This window comes from Saccostrea echinata, unplaced genomic scaffold (assembly GCF_033153115.1).
Source record: "Saccostrea echinata isolate AGI-Se365-2 ecotype Australia unplaced genomic scaffold, CSIRO_AGI_Sech_v1 ptg000009l, whole genome shotgun sequence".
NCBI lineage: Eukaryota > Metazoa > Mollusca > Bivalvia > Ostreida > Ostreidae > Saccostrea > Saccostrea echinata.
In genome coordinates, this window is record NW_026889758.1 from 28617019 (window position 1) to 28639501 (window position 22483).

Consider the following 22483-nt stretch of genomic DNA (forward strand, 5'->3'; position numbering starts at 1 on the left):
TATAGATTAATAAGGATGGTTGCAGAAAGGTGGAATTTTTGAACATCGTAGAAAGTTTACAATTTCTTCATATTTTGGAAATATTTTATTCTAATCATTTACAATTAAAATAGTTCAAAAAATATATACCAATCCAGGCATCCATTTTTTTTTTGTCTGTATCATCTGTCCTTAATTGGCATTGTAGAATCCAAATTTATCGTAAGAACTAAAACATTGTGCAGAATTTTTTAAATAGAGGTCAAGACAAAAATCTGTTCAAAAGCTCAGGAACAAACTTCTTTAAATTTGAACCTTTTCAGCTTCTTCTCTGGAACTGCTGAATCAGTTTCAACCAATTTTGGCATAGAGCATCTATGAGTAAAGAGAAACAACAAAAATATATAGATTTCATGGTCCCTGCCTCTATGGTTAATACGAGTAACAGTGCCTCTTGCTAATTGTGATATTTGTGGCCCCAGGATCAGGGGTTTTGGAAAGTGGGCTCTTTTGATTATATGGTAAAAATGCATTACTTCCTTGAAAATCTCTGCTTCTTTGAAAATTGTATCCTCTGCCCCTGGGTATTAAGCAAACAAACGAAGTGTTTAGTCATGATGACCAAGGGTGCTTCTTCCAAAATAGTGCATTTCATGACCTTGCGTCAGGAATTCTGGTGTTAGGGCGGAGATGTGTTGAATGTTTAGTGAAAAATAAAAATGCATTATTTCTTTAAAAATCTGCTCTGCTACTGGGCAGCAAGGAGGCAAAAAGAGTACAGATATGTATATAATAAGGAAGGGTTTGGGTTTTCTATGCCCTCGTAATAGAAGATTCGGGGGTATAAAGTTTTTGCCCTGTCCATCTGTCTGTCTGTTTGTCTGTTTGTCAGCAAAATATCAACATTGCCCATAACTTTTGATTGGTTGGAGCTATGGGTTTCATATTTCACATGTGTATTCCTTGTGACCTTTCTTTGGGTACCAACATATTTGGCCTCTTGACTAGTCCTTGGAGTTTGACCCACTTTTGCAAAAATTTACCCAACTTTAACCTTGGCCATAGCTTTTGGACGGTTTGTTTGTTTGTTGTTGTTTAATGTCCCTCTCGAGAATTTTTCACTCATATGGAGACGCCACCACTTGCCGGTGGAGAGCTGCAAATTTTGACCTATACTCGACACTCAGGGCCATTGAGCAGTTAGGGATCTTTTTCGTGCCAGCATCTACTGCGACACGGGACCTCAGTTTATACGGTCTCATCCGAAGGACCAGTCTCCATGTCCCACAGTGGGATATACATGTAAGCCTGCGACGTAAGGATTATCTCCTTAATATGCGAGTCTAGAGCAGACCCTCTACCAACTACCGCGGGCAACTTGAACGGTTGGTGCTAAGGCTTTCATATTTCACTTGTATATGAGAAAAGAATTTTTCATGAGTGTAAATATTTATTTTACCTTTTGACCTTGACCTTAGAGTTTGACCCACTTTTAAAAAACTCTAACCTTGGCCATAACTTTTGATCAGTAAGCACTAGGGCTTTCAAATTCTACATTCCTCGTAAAAAGACCTTCCTTTGTATACCAACAATTTTGACCTTTTGACCTTGGAGTTTGGCCTTATTTTGAAAAACTTTAACCTTGGTCATAACTTTTGAACAGTTGGTGCTAGGGCTTTTGTACTTTGCATGTGTATTTCTGATGACAAGTTCTTCCACTGTGTACCATTAATTTTTATCCCTTGACCTTTTAGTTAAACCCACTTTTAGAAAACATTAATCTTGACTGTAAATTTTGAACAATTAGTGCTAGGGCTTTCAATTTTCACACTGTATTCCTTGTAAAAGATCTTCCTTTGACTACGAACAATTTTGAGCGTGACCATTGAGTTTGACCTACTTTTAAAAAACTTTAACCTTATACATGTACATAACTTTTGAACAGTTGATGTTATTAAGGCTTTTATATTTTGCATGTGGATTTCTTATGACAAGATCTTCAACTGCATGCAATTATTTTTGACCCTCTGAGCTTGGAGTTAAACCCACTTTTAGAAAACATTAATCTTGACCGTTAATTTTGAACAATTAGTGCTAGGGCTTTCAATTTTCACACTGTATTCCTTCTTTTAAAAAACTTTAACCTTATACATGTACATAACTTTTGAACAATTGATGTTAAGGCTTTTATATTTTGCATGTGGATTTCTTATGACAAGGTCTTCCACTGCATGCAATTATTTTTGACCCTTTGACCTTGGAGTTTGACCCACTTTAAGAAAACATTAACCTTGACCATAACTGTTAAATGGTTGGTGCTTGGGCTTTCATATTTACCAAGTATATCCATTGACACAAGTCCTTTCTTTGGGTAACAACATTTTTGATCTCTTGACCTTCACCTTGGAGTTTGACTTGGCTGCATTTGAAAAATTTGAACCTTCGCCATAAGCTGCTTTACTGGGGCATCAGTGTTTCACAAACACATCTTGCTTTTTTTAATACCATATTTGTGAAAATCTGGACCACTTGGTCAAGTGTTCTGGTGCTGGGCAAGGCCCTATTGATTTGTATTATACTGAGAGAAGTTATTCCCCTTTGCTATTCACCTATGATAATTAATCAGTGTAAATAATGTAATCGTGAAAGGTCAATTGAATAAGAGATTTATGCAAGAATTTTCATAATATATAAAACATAATTAAAAGTGCTTTCATAGTTTTTAATGGTCAGGTAAACTTGTATATATTTACATTTCCAAATATTTTTCTTTAGAAAAAAGTTCACGTTCTCATGAACTACGCGGGATGAGTGAGAATATTTCCATTGTGACTTAATTGAAGTAAAAAAAAAAGTGCAAACTTTTTTATCCTCGTATCGAAGATTCGGGGGTATATAGGTTTTGCCCTGTCTGTCCGTCTGTGTGTCTGTTTGTCTGTTCCGCAAAAACATTAACATTGCCCATAACTTTTGATTGGTTGGAGCTATGGCTTGCATATTTCACATGTGTATTCCTTGTGACAAGACCTTTCTTTGGATACCAACATATTTGGCCTCTTGACTAGTCCTTGGAGTTTGACCCAGTTTTGCAAAATTTGATCCAACTTTAACCTTGGCCATAACTTTTGAACAATTGGTGCTAAGGCTTTCATACTTCACATGTGTAATCCTTGTGACAGGTCCTTCCTTTGGATACCAGCAACTTTGACCCTTTGACCTTAGAGTTTGACCTACTTTTGAAAAACTTTAACATTGGCCATAACTTTTGAACGATTGATACTTCAGCTTTCATACTTCACATATGTAATCCTTGTGATAAGACCTTCCGTTGAATACCAACAACTTTGACCCTTTGACCTTGGAGTTTGACCTACTTTTGAAAAACTTTAACCTTGGCCTTAACTTTTGAACCGTTGGTGCTAGGCCTTTCATACTTCACATATGTAATCCTTGTGACAAGGCCTTCTTTTGGATAACAACAACTTTGAACCTTTGACCTTGGCCTTGGAGTTTGACCTACTTTTGAAAAACTTTAACCTTGGCCTTAACTTTTGAACTGTTGGTGCTAGGCCTTTCATACTTCACATATGTAATCCTTGTGACAAGACCTTCCTTTGGATACTAACAACTTTGACCCTTTGACCTTGACCTTGGAGTTTGACCTACTTTTCAAAAACTTTAACCTTGGCCATAACTTTTGAACCGTTGGTGCTAGGGCTTTCATACTTCACATATGTAATCCTTGTGACAAGACCTTCCTTTGGATACGAACAATTGTAATCCATTGACCTTGTCCCTGGATTTTGACCTACTCTTGAAAAACTTAAACCTTGGTCATAACATTTGAACGATTGGTGCTATGGTTTTAATATTTCACCTGTATATTTCTTGTGAGAATGCCTTTCCTAAGGCACCATTAATTTTGACCATTTGACCTTGACCTTGATGTTTGACTTACATTTGAAAAACTTTAACCTTTTCTGTATCTATTCAATGGTTGCTGCTAGGGCTTTCATATTTCACAGGTATATTCCTCGAGACAAAACCTTACTTTGGGTACCAACATATTTGATTTGCATTTGAGAAAGTTTAACCTTTGCTATAAGTTGCCATACGGGGGCATCAGTGTTTCACAAACACATCTTGTTTTAATCAAAAATGATCTTTGAATGACAAAAATATATAGCAAATCATCGCAAAAATAATGTAATGCTAACGCGCTTCATGAAATATACCGGCATGAAGCGTCGTAGTTCATGTCCTCATGAATTCTCAAAAATCAAATTCATTTCTTAAATAATAGATAAATAAAAATGAGACAAAGATACCTTATCTTTGTACATTAAATATTCTTCAAGGACTAAGAGAGGCCAATGTAAGAAAAAATGAGAGGAGTTTACTAATAGAGCTCAAGCACTTTTGTTAAGTTTATATAGTTATAGTGACAAATTTCGGCAAGTACGGGCAAGTATATTGATCAACTTTAAGATTTGTTACTAAGCACTAAATTCATTATTTTGTTGACCCTTTAACATCCTATTTATCTTGTTTTTGGGCAACATAGCTTTGTTTATTACTTTATTTTCTTTTATTTTATACTAACATAGATCCTTATATACAGTGTTGTATTATACTCAGGTGACCGCTAAGGCCCTGTGGCTTTTTGTTAGATAGCCAATTTGTTTCAAATCTTCTATAGTTTTTTTGATAATTCCAAGTTATGGAATCTTTTTGGCTGAAACCATTTCCTCATTAGATATACCCAAAAGACTGAAAATTGGTTTCATTGCATTCTCACTCTCCATAAAACAGGATTTCACTTAGAACAATCTCAATATTTGGATCTTATATTCTGCTTGAGTTAAAAAAAATGCTCACACCATTATAGAAAGACATGTTTATTTGGCGTAAATTTGAAAGTGACTGAACAAGAATGAATTGATGCACCTCAAATTTCAGTCTGATTAAAATTAGCCCATACGTTTCATTTGATATGTCGTAGACATAACAAATAATAAAACGTATAGGCTAATTTTAATTGGACTGCTCAAATATAGCCTTTAAAACTTGCTGATCAGACTGTCCAATAAGTGAACAAGAGAAATCGGTTTTATTGTTTAAAAATAGCTTTTCATTGGACAGTTTTAACAATAGGAAAAGTTAACCTGATACTGTCCAATCTTAACACAATGACACAATGGAGATTTTGTTTCAGCCTCAAACGGTATATTCTGTGAGAGAAAGAACTGATCTCGGTCATACGGGCCTCCATCAGTTCTTTATCTGACAGAATGTACAGTTTGATGCGTATGTCCTTTACATAAACTAGATGCTGTCGTAATACACCCCCCCCCTTTTTTTAAGGGTTTACCTCTAAAACAAGACGCTCTCCTTCGTATCTGGGTACCTATACAAGAATCCACAATACCGTTATTAAATATTTAATATAAGTGTATATTTTTTCATAAAATGCTCAGCTAGGTCACAATATGGCCTATGTTCTTTCTATATAAGTATTTCATATAGAGCATATAAAAAATCCATTAACAGTCTTATTATCTAATGAAACACATTAAATTCTGTTTAAATTTTGATTAAGCTACTGTTTATCCTGACATTTTTGTTTTTTTTTTTTTTTTTTTTTTTTTTTTTTCCCAGAAAATCTGCGTTTTCGGTCCCCAATTGGACATCGAATGAAATTGGAAATCCCAAAACTTGATTGCACATCTACAAGACACTAGTGGCCTTACTGTCTTTTGGAATATAACAAGTGTTCTGGGAACAGGGTTTTTTAGTAGAAAAAACGTAGTTTTTCAGCCCCCAGTTGGCCTCCCGAATGAAAATTTAGAAAACTTATCGCACGTGTACAGGAAATCCTCAATTACATTTTCTAATGATGAAAACGGCTACCACGTAAACTTGAAGAGGATTTCCGATAACCAGATTTTGCAGAAAAACGCCGTTTTTCGCCCACCTCCAATTGACTCCAAGGATAACAATGAAAGTTTTGAAACCTTATTGCACATCTACTTGACACTAACAATCATATTCCAAAAAAATTGAATTGGCCACAAATCTAAATGTAAGAGGAGTTTAAGGAAGGAAAAGTGTGACAGACGGACGAACGAACGTACCTTGATAACAACAATTTTTCATAAAATGCTCAGCTAGGTCACAATATGGCCTATGGGCTTCCTATATAAGTATTTCATATAAAAACAAGATGTGTTTGTGAAACACTGATGCCCCCACATGGCAACTTATAGCGAAGGTTAAACTTTCTCAAATGCAAATTAAATATGTTGGTACCCAAAGTAAGGTCTAGTCTCGAGGAATATACCTGTGTAATATGGAAGCCCTAGCATCAACCATTGAATAGATACGAAAAAGGTTAAAGTTTTTTCAAAAGTAAGTCAAACATCAAGGTCAAAGTCAAATGGTCAAAATTAATGGTGCCCAAAGAAAGGCCTTCTCACAAGAAATAAACATGTGAAATATGAAAGCCCTAACAGCAACCGTTCAAAAGATATGACCAAGGTTAAAGTTTTTCAAAAAGTAAGTCAAACTTCAAGGTCAAAGTCAAGTATGATGGTACCCAAAGAAAGGTCACAAGGATCACACATGTGAAATATGAAAGCTATATAACTCTAACCAATCAAAAGTTATGAGGAATGTTAAAGTTTTTGCGGACAAACAGATAAACAGACAGACGAATGGACAGGGCAAAAACTATATACCCCCGAATCTTCGATACGGGGGCATAAAAATCCATTAACAGTCATTATCTCTCACAACAATACGCTATTGCGTAAATTACATTTTACATAGAGGAGTTTGATGAATACCATAGTGTGACAGACGGACCGGTACAACGACAACAATATATATATATATATATATATATATATATATATATATATATATATATATATATATATATATATATATATATATATATTCGCTTTGTTTAGGTACAAGAATGTTACGCGTACAAGGATATGGCTGGGGAAAGGTGAAATTTTTTTTTCTCAGAAGAAATGTAGCTTCTCTTAGCATGCTCAGAAGTGACATGTTTTAATATTAATCGCCGTTTGACCTTTTTCTCAAGCGATTTTAATAAAGATTCTTTCTCTCTCTCTCTCTCTCTCGTGTAGATTCAAATGTGGATTATGAAAGACTTGTAATTGCTTGAGTCACAAGTACCTAGTAAGAATATTCCTCAAAATCCTAAATGTTCCACTGGGAACAAAAAGTCTGGGTAATGTATTCAGAATCCCGTGGAACATTGTTTATGAGGACAGATGTTAATCTCTACATGTATATGAGTTCTTAATTGGTGTCTTTGCAGGTTCCATATCTATATAACAAGACTAATTTTACATTAACATTCAATTTTCCTACCATTGTCCTTCATAATTACTGTATTGTGCAAGAGGACCAAAATTTCTGTAGCCGATTTACCACTCAAGGTTTGATAGTTAATTTTGGCCTCCCAATAACAAATACTTGTAATTAATGTTTCTGAAGTCTGTGAGAGTGTGATTCCTTTTAAGGTCTTATCCTTCAGTTACTTGTATTATGAATTATGTTACATGTATTTCCTGCAATCCCTCTTCAAAATATTTTTCTTTCGAATTGCATACAAATTATACATATTAAAGGTATATGTTATTTATCAAGTTGGTTGTTTCTTGGCACTTGGGAGGAGGACAAAATTATCTGTGAGACTGACATTTCCAGACTTTTGTCACAGTGTCTGTGTACTGCATTCTATTTCGATTTGTTTTCTTCGTGCCCCAGACGATCGCATCAGGAACAGGGAAACGCTCCGACGGGCCTTTCTGACTTTTATTTTATTTGTCAAATACATGCACAGTATACTTTGGTATGAATTTGTTAAATAACAATTCATAATATAACACATGTAAAAAGGAATTACTGTTTCAGATAATAATTTAATATAGAAGAAATTTTATAATAATTAATACAAAGAGTAATGTCATAAAGTAAGGGGGGGGAGGGGGTTAAAAATATTCCGTTTTCCATCGATTTCTTTAGTGAAAAACACAAGTTCAATTGACCTTTCAATTACATTATTTACAGTGATTAATTATCATAGGTTAATAGCAAAGGGGTATAACTCTTTCAGTAGAATACAAATTAGTAAATTGACCGAGTGGCGCAAAATTTAAAAACTCTGGTAAAAATACCCTTGCATATTACAACTTTATATACTCTTTTTGCTTCCTAGATGTCCGTGGTCAGAGAAGAAGATTTTCAAAGAAATAATGGATTTTTACTTTATATTCAGAAGAACCCCACCCCAAGACCAGAACCCCTGACCGAGGGGTTATGAATTTAACTTTTTGAAAAGGCATCCTTGCTCAACATAACCATGCAATTCGTTCGACTATTAAATACCCAGAGTCAGAGAACTAGATTTTCAAAGAAATACTGCATTTTCACTATATATTCAACAGACCCCACCCCACCTGAACCCCTGACCCTGGGGCCAAAAATTTCACAATTTTGGAAGAGATATCCTTGCTCTTCATAACCATGCACTTAGTTTATCTGCTAAATACCCAGGAGTAGAGAAGATTTTCAAAGAATTAATGCAATTTCTCTATATAATTACAATGCTGGTTCGGGTCTCAAGGGGTGATACTTATGCCACTAGGTCTCACCACTTAAAACCTTGAGTTAATGCCCACCGTCTCTAAATAGGTTCTGCCAGCAAGTCACATGCCACACCTCCTCGTGGTGACCCTGGAAATGCTTTAGTAGCTAAGTGGCAGTGGCAAAAGGCGAGTGTCCGGCGCCTTGAAATAACTGGAACCCGTGGCTAAGGGAAGGATACCCTGACAGAAAACCACTGGCTCTCCGAGTCCAGGGGGTTGAGCTTAGGGCTAACAACCCTAACTCATAAAAAAGTATTGTTACGGAAACAGTAACGAGGAATATCTCTATACCTGTGAATGAGAGCCTCTCTGGGACCTGCACTGGAACCAGTATGACTGTAGGTAGTGAAAGCCATTGGGAAACTACCAACACGAATAGGGAGGCCCTTAACACGGCCAAGACTAAGATCAAAATAGGATTCTGGAATGTACGTTCTATGTATGCAATCGGTAAATTAGCACAAGTAACAGCCGAGATGAGAAGATACAACCTGCACGTGCTGGGAGTCAGTGAAAGCAGATGGACTGATTCAGGGAAAATACGTACAACAACAGGTGAAACATTACTGTATTCTGGTCGAGAAGATGGACAACATCATGAAGGGGTTGCAATTATTCTCAAAAAGGAAATTGAGAAGTCTTTAATGGAATGGAAGCCAATCAACAGTAGATTGCTAACAGTACGGCTTAGAGGAAAGCAAGTCATCATGACATTATTCCAGTGTTATGCACCCACTAACGATGCAGATGAAGAACATAAAAATGCTTTTTTATGAACAACTACGGCAAGAACTAGACAACACACCAGACCACGATATTAAGTCATCATGGGTGATATGAATGCTAAAGTCGGAGCAGATAATGAACTATACAATAGGGCAATGAGACGACATGGTTGTGGAAGCATGAATGAAAATGGAGAGAGACTTGTAGTTTTGTACCACCAACAACTATGTAATTGGAGGAACACTATTCCCCCACCAAAACATTCATAAGTTAACCTGGCACTCTCCAAACATGAGAGACAAAAATCAAATTGACCACATCATGATAAATGGAAAATGGAGACGATCATTATTGGATGTGAGGGTGAAGAGAGGTGCCGATGTTGATAGCAATCACCACCTGGTAACAGCAACTATCAAACTAAAACTGCGTAGCACAGAGAGAAAGAACATGGCAAGAAAGAAATTTGATGTGGATAAACTTAAAGACATCAAGGTACGACATGAATTCAACATCATGCTCAAGAATAAGTTCGATATATTACAAAATTTGGAACCAGAGGACAACATACATGTAACATCAATCGACAAAAAGTGGGAAAAAATTAGCAACATCTACACTGAAACTGGTGAGAAATGTATTGGTTATAGGCAGAAGCATAAGAGTAAAGACTGGATAATGCCTAGAACGTGGATAATGATTGGCCCAAGAAGAGATGCCAAAAAGAAAGTAAATGAGGCCAAATCTCTGAGACTTAAAGAGAGACATCAAAGGGAATACAGTGAAATAGAGAAGGAAGTGAAAAAGGCTCTACGTGCAGACAAGAGAGCACACATAGATGACCTAGCAACAAAAGCAGAAGAGGCAGCCAACAGAGGAGAACAAGGAAACCTTTACAAAATAGCCAAGGCACTGAGAGGCAGGAATAGACCATCTCCCAATCTACCTGTCAAGGACAAAACAGGAAAGTTGCTGTCATCAGAACAAGAGATGGAGGAACGATGGACAGAGCATTTTAAGGAAATCTTAAACAGACCACCTCCAACTCATGAACCTGACATCAGTTATCCAGCAAATGACCTAAACATAAGCATTGAACCACCACAAATTCCAGAAATTGTCTCTGCAATACAAAGTCTAAAAAATGGAAAAGCCCCTGGATATGACAACTTAAATGCAGAATTGTTCAAAACAGATCCACTTCTTACAGCCACAATTTTACAGCCAATTTTCCATGACATCTGGGAAAGAAACACCATACCAGATGAGTGGAACCATGGAGTTATCATTAAAATACCAAAGAAAGGCAACCTAAACGACTGCAACAATTGGCGAGGAATAACACTGCTTTCCATCCCAAGTAAGATCATGGCTAAAATCATCATCAGAAGGATATCCATAGCTGTAGATGTCAAACTGCGTAAAGAACAAGCAGGATTTAGGCCAGGGCGAGGATGTATTGATCAAATATTTACACTAAGAAACATCATTGAACAGTGTACAGAATGGCAACGACAGTTATATATTAATTTTATTGATTTCGAAAAAGCCTTCGACAGCATTCATAGAGACAGTCTCTGGAAAATTGTGCGGTCATATGGCATCCCACAACATCTAATAGATGTCATCAAGAGTTTTTATGTCAACTTCAGATGCAGAGTTGGAAACACCAGCATCGAGTTTGACGTTAAAACAGGAGTCCGTCAAGGCTGTGTAATGTCATCAACACTCTTCATCATAGCCATTGACTGGGTCATGAAGAATACAACATCTGACATTCCGAGAGGCATCAGATGGGGTACATTTACAACACTAGAAGACCTGGACTTTGCTGATGATATAGCCTTATTCTCCCACTCCCACCAGCACATTCAAGACAAAACCAGCAGGCTACACAAATATGCAGGAAGCATTGGACTGAAGATAAACACCAAAAAAACAGAGGTCATGACCCTAAATGTAAACAACCCACAAGCGGTCAAAGTGGAAAATCACATCCTTCCATGCACCAACACCTTTACATACTTGGGTAGCAAAGCAACAACAGATGGTGGAGCAGAGACCGACATCAAAGAGAGACTATCCAAGGCAAGAGCAGCTTTTAACAACCTACATACTGTTTGGAGATCAAGTCAGTACACAACAAGAACAAAGCTGAAACTATACAAAAGCTGCATTCTACCTATCCTTTTGTATGGATCAGAGTGTTGGAGAATGACAGAGAGCGACCTGAACAAGCTGTCAACATTTTATACAAAGTCCCTGAGAAGGATCTTAAGAATATTTTGGCCCAATACCATCTCAAATCAAGACCTTCTCAACAGGTGCAAGCAAGAGGACATGGCCACAATCATCATCAGAAGACGCTGGAACTGGCTTGGCCATGTACTTAGAAGGGACTCGGACAGCAACATAAAGACAGCTCTCTTCTGGACACCAGAGGGAAAACAGAAGAGAGAAAGGCCCAAAGTCACTTGGCGGCGGACAGTGGAAGCTGAACTTAAAGAACAAAAGAGAAGCTGGGGCACACTCCAAAAGCTAGCCAGTGATAGACAAGGATGGAGAACCCTCGTTACTGCCCTATACGCCAAAGGCGTCACGGGCAGTAAGTAAGTAAGTACTATATAATTAATGGAGCCCATTTGTCACCAAGATGAAAATTCTGAAACTTTATTGCACATCTACAAGACACCACCAAAAATAACCCAAAAGGTGATTTGGTTACAGCGTAAAATATAAGAGGAATTCTGGAAACCATGGCCCGTAGTCCAGTGTCATGCTCTCCCAAGCATTTTATTCTAAATTTGATACATGTACATTATTAGAAAAACTTGTGGCTTCTTCACTCGTTACCCAAGTACGAAGGAGAGTACATTTAGATGCACACACTTAACTGCTGCATGGTACATGTATTACTGTCTTTTAACAGCATCTAGATTGCTTAATGTGGGACAGTTTTTAAAACTCGAGTAAAGCCAGTGTCTTAGCAAGTGCATCTAAATGCGAATATAAGACAGTAATACCTGCACGCAAGAGTTTGCCTTTAAACGTACTCTCCTGGATAACTAGAGAAGAAGCCACAAAAGTTATTCTATAATTTACAAATATACATGTATCAAAATGTATGATTAGTGGTGTCCTGTAGATTTGCAATAAGATTTTGGAATTTTTGTTAAGGTGGACAATTTGGGGCAGGAAATTAATTTTTTTTTTTTTTTTTTTGCAAAAACCTCCTTTCCAAAAACACCTTAAAATTTCAGACTGGTAGTAAATTTATTACTGGTATATGAAATACTAGTATGACGCCCATGGGCCACATGCTCACCTGAGTATTTTATACTCTATTTGATGCATGTACATGTAAATGTAAATTGTACGTAGAATAACTTTTGTGGCTTTTTCACTAGTTACCCAAATAAATGCACATTTAACAGGCAATCACTTTCATGTTGGTATAACTGTGTTACGGCAGCATCTAGTATTCAATGTTTTTTTTGTTTTTGTTTTTTTTATCTGAACTTTTCAATAGGAAATATGACCTGTGAAATAGGTAAGTCTTAGAATTCACTGTTTATCTCCAATATGCAGAAGAGAATAAAAACAATCACATGTAACATGAAGAAAATACCTGCATGTAATTGTCATATGAACATTTTTATTTGCCAAATGCAAATATATAAAGCAGTACAATACATGTAAATAAAGTGTACAATAGATAAAAAATGTAATTTATTTGGACGGATTTGATACATGTATTAGTAATGAATTGAATGTCATCTCTTCTGCTGTTCACATAATGAGATGCAGTGCATGTTGAACTTACTAAAATGTGTTCTACAATCATAAGAATCCTGATACATTAAAAAGTGCCCCGTTCTACAAAAGAAAAGACATTGACCTCTCTATCAGAACAATACACTTCTTGCATCATGAAAAGGTTTTGGAATGTCCTCCTAAAAATCCCATTTATTTACAGATTCTTTGTCTAAAAAATGTTTCCTTTCAATGTATAAAGTATAAAACTTCTTTCATCGGAAATCAAACTTTTCAGATGTTAATAAATCAAGTTGAAGACAGCTATAGAAACAATATTGTGTGGTACCCTCTGTATCAATAAACTGTCTGTGTATTAGCTCTCTGTGCCTCTTTACTTCTCCTCTCACATAATCTACGATATCTCTCCAACTCCTTAAAAAGAATAAAACAAATGTCAAAACTAGTTATTCAAAAACTCTGATCATACTTTGTACTACATGTACTTCTGTTATTTTAACAAATTAACATTGTTTTCACCTCATCTTTCTGTGCTCGGAGTGAATCAATGGCTGCCTCCTGGTACTGAGGGTCTTTAGCAGGGTCATCTACTAAGGCAGGGTTTGATATATCCTGTGGATTGTAAATAAGAAATGCTGCATTGCAGTATATTTACATTTGCCAATGTCTTTCCTTATTAAACAATACAAATTAAATTGACATTCAATTTTCAATGACAAGAAGTTGGTCATGTGATCAGATTTTCTTGCGTATGTAAAGCAAACCGCACGAGATATTTGAAAGTCTAGACTGTGACATCACATGACGTCATACAGTATATTATGTTGCATTTCCATAACAATGTCTAAATAGTGCATTTTTTCTTTGTAACACAAATAAAAATATAAATATAAGAAATAAAATATCATTTGTTAGAGTTTCATAGGGACGTCATGACATGGTGTTGGTACATGATCAAATCTACTATAATACCCTTTGGGCATAATAAGATTTGATCACATGACCAACTTCATGTCATAAGCCAATGAAACTCTAAAAATGATATCTTATTTCTGAATTATCTATTTCTTCTTTCAGAATACAGTGTATCTGTCACTATGCTGAAATGTTAAAATAGCTATACTTCATAAAACAGTTATTGTGAAATGAACCAAACTTACATCTTGTGGGAAAAATCCTGTAAAAGCATGCTTCCATAATTGCATAGGATTCCTGTAAATACATTTTAAGTCATTGTCATAAAGACCAGCTTAAATAATTTCTGGAAAAATATTCTGTAGAATCATGTTTACCTCCACATACAGCTGGTGTCAAGGGCACCAAACATGCTTGATCAAGTGAACTGTTTGATACACGTATCATCAATGATTTCATTTATCATTAATGGATAAAGGGATTTAATTCCAACAGAGACTTACTTTGCATGGACTCTACCAATGTCTTTGTCGGATAAAGGAGGAGTACCTATCAATATGATTAAAGTGAACAGTGATCTATCTGCAACTTTTGTTTCATATTTAATTTATAAAAAAATATTAGCAAATATGAACATTTTTTAACCCACTAAATCAAAATAAATCATGCAGCAAAAGTATGAGAATAAAATCTGTTTACATGTCTGATTCATTTTTTAGAAAGGAAAATCACTAATTTCACAATTGTAGTACAAAAAATGTATACATAAAGACACACACCTATTTGTTGTAAAGAGTCATGTCCAGCTGCCACAAGGAGAGGTTTGTTGTGGTCTACTTGTAGAGATTTCCTGTAAATCATTGACAGAATCAGAATACAAACATCAAACTAGAGGTACTCCGAGGCACTGAGCTCATACCCTCTCTCCAATGTGAGTATAATGACAAAGTCCATGTTTTGCAATGGGAATTAAACCCCAAATATCTGTCTGCATGATCCGAACATAAAACAGGAAGTGCACAATGGCACTTTGTACTATAGATTCTATGAAAGTCTGATTAAATTTTATTCACTGGTATAGGAGGATTGTGGATAAGAGATGGGTACCCCAATATTGTAGAAAGAATGGCAGTGTCCAGGATTTGCTACAGGAAACCCCAAATAACTGTCCGATTGAAACAAAAAATAGGAGTGCAAAATGACACTATATGTAATGAAGATTCTGTGAAAGTTTCATAAAATTTTATTCAGTGGGATAAGAGGAGTTGCAGATAAGAAACGGGTATCCTCTGTGTTATAGAAAGAATGGCAGTATCCATGTCTTTCTGATTGAAATAAAAGATAAGAGGTGCACAATGGCATTATGTAAGAAAAATTCTGTAAAAGTCTGATAAGAATTTATTCAGTGGTATAAGATGACTTGCAGATAAGAGAGGGTATCCAAAGTGTTTGGATGTACAGATGGACCCCCCCATCACTAAACACCGTCTGCTTTTCAAGCAGGAGGTATAATGTATGAACTTTTGCATTAAAGCAATATCATTTGAATCTTTTAGAGTTGTAGAGACATTTAAAAAACTGTAATGTTAATACCCCTACTCACCCCATAGTTGTCCCAAACAAATGATGACTAATGAGCCCTCTCATTCTCATAACCAGCTGCTCCTGTTTCAGTCCAAAAAACTACAAGTAGAAAGGAAGAATAAATCTTATTGCTAACATATATGAATGTACACAAAAAATGAAAAGTTTCTGTTCTTATCAATTAATAATTGCACCATTTGTATGTGTATATATTTGCATTAATTACCTGTAATGTTGCACCATTTGTGTGAGCAATAAACCTCAGAGTCTTGCATATAACTTTTCTCTTTTCTGAATCAAAATCCTACCAAAAAATTCAATAGCAATTACTATTGTATCTATTGGCTAGAATTTTCAAACCACACTCTTTGTTACAAATACTAGATAGATATGCTTTGTATTGTTCATTGAATTATAAGAATTAAGATACAACAGATCTTATTTGTTACATAAATTATCCACTTTTTTTAAATCACAAAATACAAAGATTCCTCAAGAAATATAACTTACCTGAAACACATCATATTTTCCTCCTATAATAATCAAAGGAATTAAGAAAGGGTCTATCATTGTCTTGTCCTGCAATAGGACCATAATTCATGAAAAAATTGCTTCAAAATAAAATTTATCAACAATTAAATTTGCATACAGCATTTGTATAAATAACATATAACTCACTCTACTAAGTTAGTTTTATTTTTAATGAATTTTTGAAAAAAAATTTGGACAAAACATGAAATACATGTAAATGCTGCAGTGAATATCTTAAATGCAGCTACAACAAATGGTAAAAATTAAAGGAGAAAAAATATACAGGTAATTTCAAATTGAATGACAGATGCAGGGGAAAACATGAACAAAATCAAGAGCTTTACTCAACATCCAGTTTACTTGTATTGTACATGAAAAAAAAAAAGCGGCCCTATGCTTTTCATGGAATCAAAAGGAAAAGGTCAAGTTATTCAATGCAGTGGAGCCTCATTTATCTGGACACTTTGGTTCCAGTAGTAATTGTCCATTTCCACCAAAAAAAAAAAAAAAAACGTCCAGAAGCTGAAGCATCTGGATATCTGAAGGTCCACTGTTTTGAAAAGTTGTGACAAATTGATATATATATATATAGGATCTCCCATGATTTGTAGTTGGATATGATTTTTATCCAACGAGTTGTGTGTTTTTTATCCCCGAGCCTTGGCGAGGGGATAAAAACACACAACGAGTTGGATAAAAGTCATATCCAACTACAAATCATGGGAGATTCTTTTTATCCCATGTTTAATACTTCACAACCAATGTTTTACACTGTTTTATATAGGACTCCACTTTATTTTACTTCATCGCGCTAACGCAAAAACCATTGTGACGTCACAACTGTGGATTATGAAAAATTTATCCAATGAGTCATATCCACGGGATAAAGGGGTAAACATGGGATAAATATATATATATATATATATATATATATATATATATATATATATATATATATATAAATTAAAATAAAATCCAAGATAAACAAACAAGTTCACATTTAATTATTACACTAAGCGCTTTTGCCGTGAGGCTCTTCAGAGTGTAACAAAGTTTATAAAAACAATACAACTTGGTTGTTATGACGTCGTTATTGTGACGTCATAAAGGCAGCATTATATATTGGCGCAGGTAAATGTCATTAGGGCGCCAAAAGTAGAGAATTGAACATATGTACATTGTGATGAAATAGGCTGCTAATTTTAAGCTATAATGTTCAATTTACATTTAGTTTAGGTTTAAATAATTTTACAAAGTAATCTTCCTTGGCTCTCCGTAATTGTTCATTATTTTCTAGAACTTTATAAAATGGAAATACTAAAAAGTTTCCATTCGCACATGAATCAAAATGTTCACTGCATGGCGTATTCCTGACAGAAGGGTCCCGTATTTGTTGTTTATGGACTCTTACGCGGTCAGCTAGTTTGTTACTGGTCTGTCCAATGTAGTTTTCCCCGCATGAAGTACAAGTCATACAGTATATTAAATTTTTAGATTTGCATGACATATTCGCATTTACGGTAAATGTTTTACCACATTTAAAAGTAAACTTCTCTCCTGTTTTTAAATAAGGACAGGTTCCACATAGGGGGTTCATACATTTGGCCACTGTGCGTATGTCTTCATTTGACGAAAATTTGGCTCTTGTAAGGAGTTTCTTCAGGTTTGGGGGGTTGGCGCCGGCTATAGATTATGCTCTTCAGGTCAATTAATTCCTTTAGATTTTGGGATTGTTGTAGAATGGGGAAACACTGTTTACGGAATGATACATATTAAGGTTCCGGGGGTTATGTGTAATGACAAGCGGGATTTCTTTATTGTTTTCCTGGGCCCCTGCTCTAATAGAACTCCGGAGATCTGTAGTTGGTATTGACTTGGCCCTTTCAATAGCGACGTCTATTAGATCATTGGGATATTTTTGTCTAAGTAAAAAAGTTTTCAATTCCTGTAGACGGCTGTTTCTTCTGTTTCACAATAACGACGTCATAACAACCAAGTTGTATTGTTTTTATAAACTTTGTTACACTTTGAAGAGCCTCACGGCGAAAGCGCTTAGTGTAATAATTAAATGTGTACTTGTTTGTTTATCTTGGATTTTATTTTAATTTATAACCTACCTATACCGTGGACTTTTACTACAATTTCACTATATATATATATATATATATATATATATATATATATATATATATATATATATATATATATATATATATATATATATTTGTTTGAGTTGTAAATAATTTTTCACAAATATCTTCCTTACAGAGTGTTCCTCTCCCACTCTTTCCCAGGCCTTTTTGTGTAACTTGTCCTTCAGACCAGGCTGTTCTTGCTTCATTTCCGTCAGAATGCTCTCTATTCTGGACTTGGCCGCTGCCAGCAAAGTCTCCAAAGTGAACCAGATCTCTGAAGGCTTGGACAAATCCACAACAATAGCTAAGGTAGTATGCCTACCAATAAAACAACAAAATGTCTAAAAACCACGTGCAATGTGACCTTCTAGTATATGGAGGTGGCCATATTGTGTTAAATGCACTCGTATGATTGTGCATGTTTACCTTATTGAAAAGAGATGTAAATACAGTTATACAAAAGATTCTCTGCTGGGACATTTTTTTCCTGGAGATTTTAGATAATTACAAATGTAGCATTTATAAAAAAAATGTTTGAAATTTGAAAAATTAAGAAAAACTGAACTAAATAATTTTAGATATACATTTAGTTTGTGTTTAGCTGAGTTAAAATTATTGTTTTCACTATTTGTTTAAGTACTAATTGTAATAGTAATTTATCTGTGATTTCATTCGATTTCTTTTCAGCACTTACTGGATTGTATCTGGATTAAGAGGCACCTCCATTAGCTTAGACAGCCAAGTACCCCCTCCTAATTCCCAAATGTGTCCTACATCTTTTGCCTGGCCAAAAGGATAAAAGGGCATATAAAGGACAGGCATACAAAAAAAAAACAACAAAAAAACATTCCGATCTTCAATCTCAAGAGCATATAAAATATGGAAAATCTAACTGCAGAAAAGAAAATGCTATCCATGTTTACAGAGTATATTTCTAAATACACAATGAAAGTTTGCAAAATATATCTTTAGATTTTCATTATCCATTCATTATACTTACAATATTGTGGCCTTTGGCTCTTCTACCAAATGTATATTCTAATGCCACTGTAGGCTTTGGTGCTTCATCTCTGTGTATAAAAATAAATATTAGACTATAGAAGTCATCTTCACTTCTTGATGATTTAATGTAAAAATGATCATTACTAGATATTGCAAAATATTCTCTATGTCTAGTTTTAAAATACTAATGATAAAGGTTGAAACATCATCATTTTCTTACTTGTTTATACATGTAATTAAAACAAACTTTTAAAACACACAGTGTAGTATTAACTCAATGTTACCTGTCTAGGAATCTAAGAATGATCGATGTTTTCCCCTAAAACAGTAAGGAATGTACTGATCAATATACATGTATATGCCTAATTTTCAATTACATGCAAATTATTTGCTTTTTGGATTATGTACTGTGTACATGTATAACTGTCCATATATTTAAATCAAAATCAAAATTCATGTGTTTATTATTTAATTCTTAAAAAGACAGAACATATCAAAATTTAATGGTATTCATTCATCAGATCACATACTGAATTTTTACTTCCAATGAAAAAGAGTGCTGCATCTTCACTTTTAGGTCCATCATCTGTTTAAGATTAGATATACATAAGCATTAGAATTTACATCAAGCTTGATTTTCATCAACATTACTATTACTCTTGTGAATAAGAAAGAGAGAAAATGTGATGAACTGTAACAGGAAAGGAGAAAAATGTGATGGACCAAATCGGGATTTGAACCCAGGCCCCCTGAATCTCCAGTAAGGTGCTCTACCAACTGAGCTAGCTGGCCATCAGCATTCAAACCTGTCTGACTGCCACATTCCTTAAAGGTCTTCCGCCCCAAAGACACCAGCTCTTCTCTGGCAAGTCTTTAACCTGTCACTTCCAGCACATGGTACAGCACCAAATGTAATGGGAGAGGAGAAAAATGTGAGAGACCAGACCGGGATTTGAACGAAGGCCCCCTAAATCTCCAGTATGCCCAACTGAGCTATATGGTCACCGGTGATAGAACCCATCTGAGAAACTCAGAATAGAGCTGAAACGAATGTTCAAATATTCGCGAATGAATAGTAAATGGCGAATATTCGAATGGAAATTTAGCAATCGAATATTCAGCATCATGATTTATACTTCCATGTTTACTTTGTTGATTAAATTATATTGGTACTTTAACGATGAAAATTTACTTTACAGTATTATTAAGAATTTAGTGCTACTTTATCCTTTGGATGCTCCACATGAACTGTTGACTACCTCTCTGGGTTTTATTAGTGTTAGAAAGTACAGGAAATATGATTAGAAATTGAAACAAAGAATGCACATAATTTTTCTCAGTATAAATCCTTTTGAATATACAATCAAGATATTTCATTTTCATATTAAGTGTAATTCAGGCCTACCAATTTCATCACCGATCATTTGCATGGCCTGTCATTTCCATGCAGTTTTCTATCACAGTTGTCACTAAATCACAAATGTGTTTTCTTTTGAAAAGAAATAATCCTAAAAACTAATTACTGACATTAATTTTTTTGGAAACACGTTTATTTACAGACTGACCTCTTAAAATGTTATAAGCATGTTCAGTAATGTGTAATTTGAATACCCCGATAACATACGCGGACTTTCACACTTCTGAATTTTCTACAGCATTTGTCATTCTTACTAACAAACTGTGACATTTCTGTTTTTTCCATGCATAGATTTTTTTTTTAAAAATTTAGTATGTAAAGATAGTTTCCTATCTAAGTACATAAATTTACACATTTTCCCACCAACCTAACCTTGGGTGATGTAAAAATGTCTTTACTGTAAATAAGGCATGGTCAGCACCACAGAAAAAATATCGTCTGTTTTCCGCTTTCTTTAACTGATTGATTGTATTTTGTTTAATGTCCCATTTGAGAAATTTTCACTCATATAGAGACGTCACCATATGCCAGTGAAGGGCTTCAAATTTAGACCTATACTCAGCAATCAGGGCCATTGAGCAGTGAGGTTGTTTATCGTGGCAACGCCTATTGTGACACAGGTACTACGTTTTTTAAGGTCATGTCCAAAAGACCTGTGACTTTCACTTCTAATGCCAGGCGCTGGAACAGTCACTACCTATGTTTACGTTGCAGGTTTGATGTGGCGCAGCAAACGAGAATCAAACCCAGCTAGGTCTCCCAATCACGAAGCGACCACCCTACCACTAGGCTACCGTGAATGGTCTATTTCCTTTGCATGAGGAGAAGCTTTAACAGTCGTCAGTTAAACATCAAACTATATCGTTATCAATTTTATTATTACATACATATACAAATTTTCTTTGGTCTGCAAATAGTATACGTATTATAACATTTTAGAAAGATATACTTTAAATATATCATCAACGAATATTTGAGTACGAATCAAATAGTAGTCCAGAATATTAGAATATTGATTTTCAGTATTCATTTCAGCTCTACCACAGAACGAAACACAGCTTAGAACCCGAACTCCTTAACTCTAGACCACTATCCTATCTACCTGTTGAGCTATATATGGACACTTGCAAAGGACACTGTTTTATTATCATATTCCTCCATCCTTCACTCTCAAAAAATAAACCCATACTCTTTCACAACATACCTGCTTCCTGTGCTTGGTCAATAGCTATGTCCCAGAGCAGCCTCTCTCCAAATCTTAATGGAAAAATGTTTTCAAAAATTACATGTAAGAGAGGCAATTTCGAATTTCCTCTAAATTCACAACAGTCAGTTTCGGAATATTGGTATAACCTATCAGCAAATGAATTTAATCTACTATAAATATTAAATATATCACAGTTTAGTATAAATATAATAATCTGACATTTAATTAAATACATATGTGCTACAGTTTTACCCTTTAGACATATTTTTTTCTCTGGTTTCTAAGTCGTGAAAAAAATGTTTACATATCCGAAGTGAATATGACGTAGACACAAAAGATCGTTGGAAAAATAAAGAAATATCGCCTTGAGCAATAAATCTGATAATACTAGCAATGTATCACTATTATTTCTTAACTTTCTTTGAATCAAAAAGAACATGATAAAAGGATGTGTTTTCATAATTTATTTCAAAATTTAACATTATAGACCGTTTCACGATAACTGCGAGACTGCTCTTCGCGCATGCGTACA

General features: G+C 35.0%; 1 protein-coding gene across 1 annotated transcript; it reads right to left on the bottom strand.

Moving 5' to 3' along the window:
• Positions 1 to 13019: 13019 nt before the first annotated feature.
• LOC133183554 (cytoplasmic dynein 2 light intermediate chain 1-like) lies at positions 13020 to 22263 on the bottom strand. Its single transcript, XM_061318496.1, has 15 exons — positions 22204 to 22263; positions 21949 to 22001; positions 19858 to 19913; positions 19612 to 19646; positions 19326 to 19395; positions 19020 to 19108; positions 18457 to 18643; positions 16170 to 16238; positions 15886 to 15963; positions 15679 to 15758; positions 14855 to 14925; positions 14579 to 14624; positions 14321 to 14372; positions 13680 to 13772; positions 13020 to 13574 (listed from the first exon to the last, which is right to left on the bottom strand). Exons 1-15 carry the CDS (start codon positions 22212 to 22214, stop codon positions 13497 to 13499), a joined length of 1068 nt encoding a protein of 355 aa, XP_061174480.1. The 5' UTR covers positions 22215 to 22263; the 3' UTR covers positions 13020 to 13496.
• Positions 22264 to 22483: the final 220 nt, after the last annotated feature.

Coding starts and splice junctions, on each gene's coding strand:
- LOC133183554 (XM_061318496.1), bottom strand. Junction 15,964..16,169: donor GAAAATATGATGTGTTTCAG/GTAAGTTATATT, acceptor ATTTTTTGGTAG/GATTTTGATTCAGAAAAGAG. Junction 13,575..13,679: donor TCCGAGCACAGAAAGATGAG/GTGAAAACAATG, acceptor ATTCTTTTTAAG/GAGTTGGAGAGATATCGTAG.